Source organism: Larimichthys crocea, unplaced genomic scaffold (assembly GCF_000972845.2).
Source record: "Larimichthys crocea isolate SSNF unplaced genomic scaffold, L_crocea_2.0 scaffold68667, whole genome shotgun sequence".
NCBI lineage: Eukaryota > Metazoa > Chordata > Actinopteri > Sciaenidae > Larimichthys > Larimichthys crocea.
Genome location: NW_020859065.1, coordinates 1 through 6,118, shown reverse-complemented (window position 1 = coordinate 6,118; position 6,118 = coordinate 1). Strand labels below are relative to the sequence as shown.

At 46.6% G+C, this 6,118-nt stretch overlaps 1 protein-coding gene and 2 long non-coding RNA genes across 7 annotated transcripts; all 3 read right to left on the bottom strand.

The window, feature by feature from the left end:
• Positions 1-507: 507 nt before the first annotated feature.
• Positions 508-3,158, bottom strand: LOC109137554 (uncharacterized). Of its 5 annotated transcripts, none has more exons than XM_027276904.1 (6): positions 3,119-3,158; positions 2,361-3,038; positions 1,714-1,977; positions 1,031-1,296; positions 791-804; positions 508-748 (listed from the first exon to the last, which is right to left on the bottom strand). In XM_027276904.1, the coding sequence occupies exons 2-4, from the start codon at positions 2,501-2,503 to the stop codon at positions 1,044-1,046; spliced, it is 660 nt and encodes a 219-aa protein (XP_027132705.1). In that variant the 5' UTR covers positions 2,504-3,038; positions 3,119-3,158; the 3' UTR covers positions 508-748; positions 791-804; positions 1,031-1,043. The 5 variants fall into 5 exon arrangements, with proteins under 5 accessions (XP_027132705.1, XP_027132706.1, XP_027132707.1 ...); XM_027276905.1 differs by having other exon boundaries at positions 508-804; positions 2,361-2,443; positions 2,575-3,038; XM_027276906.1 differs by having other exon boundaries at positions 508-804; positions 2,361-2,421; positions 2,575-3,038.
• A 462-nt stretch (positions 3,159-3,620) lies between these two features.
• LOC113745369 (uncharacterized) lies at positions 3,621-4,018 on the bottom strand. Its single transcript, XR_003462116.1, has 3 exons — positions 3,980-4,018; positions 3,737-3,814; positions 3,621-3,640 (listed from the first exon to the last, which is right to left on the bottom strand). It is a non-coding gene; the product is annotated as an uncharacterized LOC113745369 (long non-coding RNA).
• A 79-nt stretch (positions 4,019-4,097) lies between these two features.
• Positions 4,098-4,539, bottom strand: LOC113745370 (uncharacterized). Its single transcript, XR_003462117.1, has 3 exons — positions 4,517-4,539; positions 4,322-4,418; positions 4,098-4,131 (listed from the first exon to the last, which is right to left on the bottom strand). It is a non-coding gene; the product is annotated as an uncharacterized LOC113745370 (long non-coding RNA).
• Positions 4,540-6,118: the final 1,579 nt, after the last annotated feature.

The following is a 6,118-nucleotide window of genomic DNA, read 5'->3' as shown; positions in this document are numbered from 1 at the left end:
CCGAGGGGAGCTGTGGGGTTTTAAATTTTAAACTCAAACGATGCACAGACTGGCACGTCTGGCCCACCCCCCTGTCTGTAACTGCAGGGCGGGGAGCAGCACTCTGTCTCACTTGCCTCTTCACAGAGCTGCAGAGGCATCGTGGAGCTACAGAGAGAGAGAGAAACACTTTTTTCCATATACATTTTTGCATTTTTTGAATTTTTTGGGAACAGGCTAACCTGAAGAAGGTCTAATAAAGACCGAAACGTTGTTTATAGGCTTGTTCCATTTTTCTGAGATTTTTTGCATTTTTAATTTTTCCATTTGCATTTTTTGAAAAATCTTTTTACACTTTTTTCCTCTTTTCGGCGCCTCAAGGACAAAATGTACGGTGGCAACAGGGATGATGGTTGGACAGTGTCTCCTACCGCGTGACCGTTTTAGACGGCCCCGAGAGGGAGACCCAGCCATCGCTTACCCGAGCACCGCTCACCTACTTTTTATGAGGCCACAGGGCCGGACCCACTTATGCGTCCGTGGTGAGAGGCCGCGGACGCCAGGGCAGCTACCCTCAACACCACCACTACGTGGAACATGGCTATAGGCCACAATTTTTCGTACCAGGGGGCCGTAGGGCCCCCACCAAACACTACCCGGGGAACATCATCAACAGAAACACACACTACACCACACACAGGACGGGGACAAACACACGGAAGGAGAACTACACAACACAAAGGACAGGGATAAACACACGGAGGGAGAACCACACAACACAGAGGACAGGGATAAACACACGGAGGGAGAAGAGGGAGGGAAAACCTGTGGAAAAAAAGACACAGTCCTCAGACCCGAACTTTGGGATTAAGGTCGAATGATGCACAAGGTCATTAAAATGGCCCCCCCCCCTCAGAAATGGCTGCCTCAAAGCCGCCCCCCCTTCTATTAGAAAATTAACAGAAAATCTGACCACAATAATCAAACCGGCCAGCCCTAATGAGGAGACCAGGCTCCTCATTGAGGGAAATGCCAAAAATTGGGAACTCACCACCATGATGATCTTAAGGGACCATTACACAGACTCCATGGAGATGGGGTTGGATGCCTTGCGTGGGCTGGGGGAGGGAGAGTGGCGGGAGCCCTTCCAGATCGCCACTGTCTGGGCCAAGCGTAACTTGGGCAAACGGCTCCAGTCGGAGACCCTGGAGCATGTTGAGGCCCTCATGGCTGGCCATCTCGACCCGACTACGGAGGAGGAGGATGGGACAGGCCCGGATGGCGGGCCCCCCCCACCTCCACCACCACCTCCACCTCCTGCAATGGGGAAACAAAAAACAAAAACAGTCACAAAACGTGTGTCCAAAATGAAAAGAAACACAAACAGGGGAAACAGTGAACTTAAAGGGAGAGGGGAGACACACACGGAGCCCCAGGACCTCCCTTCACTCATCGTACCGGAGACACCGACCAACTCTCCACTACCTGTTCAGGCCCTTGAAAGACCTCGGGCTCCCACCTTGGTTACCACAGCCACGATGACTGTGGAGACAGGTGGTTGGTCACCCCCACAGGAGGAAAACCTGATTGATATAGCAGACCCGCTGATATCTCAGGTCCCCCCTCCCCATTTGACACCCACCATCCTACCACACTCATCTCCTAAACCCCAGAGAGTGCGTAGGACAGATGTATCTGTACCAGACAGCCTGGAAAAACAAACAGAAAACCTACCTGAGGTTTCTCCTGCGGTCCTGGATGCTCCTGTGCCGACGGCTGCCACACCGAGTCCGATAGTGGCTCACATGTCGGACTCGATCACAGTCCTCTCGGAGGAGGAGGGCCTGGATCCTGCTCAGGGAAGCCCTGAGGTCGTCCCCCCAACCCAGGCCACTCCGGCCAAGTTGAGGAGCCTTAGGAGAGCGACCCAGAGAAGGCTCACGCTGCGGCCCAGACCGGTCGCAAAGCCCACCACGCCAGAGTCCACCATCTGCAGACCTAAAAGACACATCAGCACAAAACACAAAACCCAAGACTGGGTTCTCAGCATGGGCAAGAGGTTTGCTATCGTAGGGGACTCTAATTTGTCCAGGATGCCCCCTTTCGAGTGCCAAGAGCTCCAAATTGACAGCTATCCGGGAGCCACATTAGCACACGCTAAGGTTTTAATTGAGAATGCCACCACCTCCGCCCGGGTGGAAAAAATTATTTTATCATTTGGCATCAACAATAGAAAGGCCACAAATAAAACAGTCCTGACTCAGCAGTTACTAGCCACAATGGAGGCCGCTGAGAAAAAATTTCCACTGGCTGAGATCTGGGTGCCTTTAATCAATTTCTCCCCTCACTTACCTTTACAGGAGAAATCTTGCCTAACTCACCTCAATAACAAGATGCAGCAGCGATGCCTCATCATTCCGAAGCTGGACTCCAAGTTGTTTTCTACAAACAAAGATAACATACACTGGAGCACACAAACAGCCAGGTCAATGCTTGAGCACTGGAGCTCATATGTAAAATGCATGTCCCCATAAGCCTGCACAGTCAGGAGGGGTCAAGAAATGTTTTAGTTTTGACACAAAAATTCAAACTCACCGGCCCGCAGCTCACACTCCTAAATAGAGGCCTTTCCTTCATCCCGACCGTAGGGAGTCAGAAAGACGAGCTGGAACGCAGCAGATGGGACTTGCAACAATATCATAGGAGACTCAAATTGAAAGCTTATTTCCAACATAATAGGGACACGAGCATTACCCCCTTTACCAACAAATCAGAATGGAGCCCCCCCTTAGCCAAATTACCACCAGAGATCACAGAATTGATTAAAGCAGACTTTAATTATTTCGACAACAACTTCCACCTCACAAGACCCAAAACCAATTTGACCCAGGGTGAAAACAGAGCTCTCACAGAATTGAGAAAAAATAAAAACATAATCATAAAACCAGCAGATAAGGGGAGTGCAGTGGTCATTATGGACAGGGAACAGTATCTCTACGAGGGCCACAGACAGTTGAACGACAGGAGATATTATTCCACCTTAAAAGACCCCATTTATCCTGAAACGAAGAAAATGGTGAAGGAGATTCTTCAGTCATTATTAAATAAAAAATTTATAAATAAAAAACAATTCACTTACCTGCAGGGCAATCCGATCCCGAGCCCAGGCTCTTTATCTCTCTCCGAAATCCACAAGAGCCCTCTGCATGGCGTCCCCTTTGAAATCCCACCTGGGAGACCCATCGTGTCAGACTGCGACAGCGAGACCTATCATACGGCCCAATTTATTGATTATTACATCAATCCCCTATCGAACAGACACACTGGGTACCTTAAAGACACCTACCATTTTGTGAACACGGTGAGACAATGCAGATCCCCCCAAAATCTATTCTCTTTACAATGGACATAGACAGTCTCTATACTAATATTGATATAGATGAGGGCATCCGAGCCATAAAAAATATTTTTATCAAATACCCAGACAAAAATAGGCCAGATAAAGAGATTCTTCAACTATTGGAAATTAACCTCGTAGGAACGATTTTGAATTTGACAGCAAGTTTTACCTGCAAATTAAAGGGACTGCCATGGGCAAGAATTTGCACCAGCCTATGCAAATATCTTTATGGCGAGTGGGAGAGACCTCTGCCCTGGCATCCTGTAAACAAAAACCAACATATTATTATAGATATCTGGATGATATCTGGGGAGTCTGGCCCCACTCCATGGAGGATTTTAATCAATTTTTACTCACCTTGAATAGTCACAACCCGTCCATCAAGCTGAAATCCACCACCAGCGACACATCAGTGGATTTTCTGGACACAACCACCTACAAGGGCATAAATTTTCAAGAAAACAACAAATTGGACATTAAGGTGTTCTTTAAGGAGACGGATACTCACGCTCTACTCCATAGGACGAGTTTCACCCGAAACACCACCTACAAAGGGTTATTAAAATCACAACTGCTGCGTTTCCATAGGATCTGTATCACAAGAGCGACTTCATGACGGCCACAAAAACGCTCTTCAAGCATTAGCCGCCAGAGGCTATGCCCGCTCTTTCAGAAGAGGCCCTCAAAACGTTCCTGGAGACAGGCCCCTAGACACACCGAACTCCTCCCCTTTGTCACCACTTACTCCAGACCTGCAACACATTAATTCGGAAAGATTAAAGACAACTTTTATAACAAAATCAATTTGACATCCCTAAAAGAACATAAATAATAGCAGCTTTCAGAAAAAACAAAAATCTCCAGGATTACCTGGTTAAGGCCAAATTAAACCCCTGATCACCTCGAAACCGAGGGGTCAGGGCAAGTTTTTCAAACACTTACCTTGGATACGCAGCCACTCGAACAAGACAGTCTTCAAGACTATGGCCGAGGGAAATCCCCACTCCAAAAATTGTGTCTATCTAATTTATTGTGACACCTGCGGGCTCCAATATGTTGGGGAAACAAAGAACACAATGCTTCAGCGTTTCCCCCAGCATGATACAATATTGGCAGACAAAGAGAAAACACACACACCTCTCGTCAGCCATTTTGTTGCCATGGATGGTCGTCAGTTCGGGCCACGGTCATCCAGTGTGATCCGGGCTGGAGCCCCGCCCAAGGATCCGGGCTGAAAGAGACTGAGCAGGACAAACTGGACACGGTTCAGCCGAGGGGCTTAAATCTGAAATAGGCCTCGCCTTACCTGGAGCAGGATGGCCCGTGCATGGAGACTCGGCACCGCTTCGCGGCACCGAGTCTCACCCACTTCCCATGTCCTAACCCGCCAGCGCCTCCTGTTCCTGTGGGAGGGTTGAGGCCTTTCCTGGCTTTACCTTCGACCCTAAAATCATCCACAGAGTAGGATAAATTATTACCTCTTATTTTAATTTATATTTCTCTCAGGACGTACTCCTACGACCTCTGACCTGGACCCCTAACCCTAACCTTACCTGTTTGAATTCTTAATTTTAACCCCCCACCCGGTGATACTATTCCTAACCCTAACCAATTGTAACCCCAATGCCTAACCCTAACCTGGGTGAATCTCTAATTTTAACCCCCCACCCAGTGATAATTTCCTAACCCTAACCAATTGTAACCCCAATGCCTAACCCTAACCTGGGTGAATCTCTAATTTTAACCCCCCACCCAGTGATATTTCCTAACCCTAACCAATTGTAACCCCAATGCCTAACCCTAACCTGGGGAGGAATTTAAGTTTAAGAATTTCTGTCTATTTTTTATCATTATTCCTTTATTTTATTATTTTTTTTAATTTTTATTCTTTTAATTTTTTATTCTATAATTTTTATTCTATTATTTTATTTTATTATGTTATTTCTTTATTATTTTAATTTTTTATTTTTTATTTTATTTTATTTTTTATTTATTGTATTATTTCATTATGGTTTGATTATTTAATTTTATTTTTATATTTTTTCCTTATTTTTCTATATTATTTTTCAAAAAACCGTTGTCATACAAGGGGTTAATGGGCTATTATTCAAACCGAGGGGAGCTGTGGGGTTTTAAATTTTAAACTCAAACGATGCACAGACTGGCAGTCTGGCCACACCCCCTGTCTGTACTGCAGGCGGGGAGCATCTCTGTCTCACTTGCCTCTTCACAGAGCTGCAGAGAGCATCGTGGAGCTACAGAGAGAGAGAGAAACACTTTTTTCCATATACATTTTTGCATTTTTTGAATTTTTTGGGAACAGGCTAACCTGAAGAAGGTCTAATAAAGACCGAAACGTTGTTTATAGGCTTGTTCCAATTTTTTCTGAGATTTTTTGCATTTTTTAATTTTTCCATTTGCATTTTTTGAAAAATCTTTTTACCTTTTTCCTCTTTTCGGCGCCTCAAGGACAAAATGTACGGTGGCAACAGGGATGATGGTTGGACAGTAGTCTCCTACCGGCGTGACCGTTTTAGACGGCCCCGAGAGGGGAGACCCAGCCATCGCTTACCGAGCACGCTCACCTTACTTTCATGAGGCCACAGGGCAGCGACCCACTTATGCGTCCGTTTGAGAGGCCGCGGACGCCAGGGCAGCTACCCTCAACACCACCACTACGTGGAACATGGCTATAGGCCACAATTTTTCGTACCAGGGGGCCGTAGGGCCCCCACCAAA

Excerpts from the sequence above, each read along its gene's own strand:
- LOC109137554 (XM_027276903.1), bottom strand. The coding sequence starts at position 2,503 with ATGCATTTTACATATGAGCTCCAGTGCTCAAGCATTGACCTGGCTGTT. Across the intron at positions 1,978-2,360 it reads TGCTGCATCTTGTTATTGAG|GTCTGCAGATGGTGGACTCT; the intron begins GTGAGTTAGGCA and ends TGTGTCTTTTAG. Across the intron at positions 1,297-1,713 it reads GACCGCAGGAGAAACCTCAG|GAGGTGGAGGTGGTGGTGGA; the intron begins GTAGGTTTTCTG and ends TCCCCATTGCAG.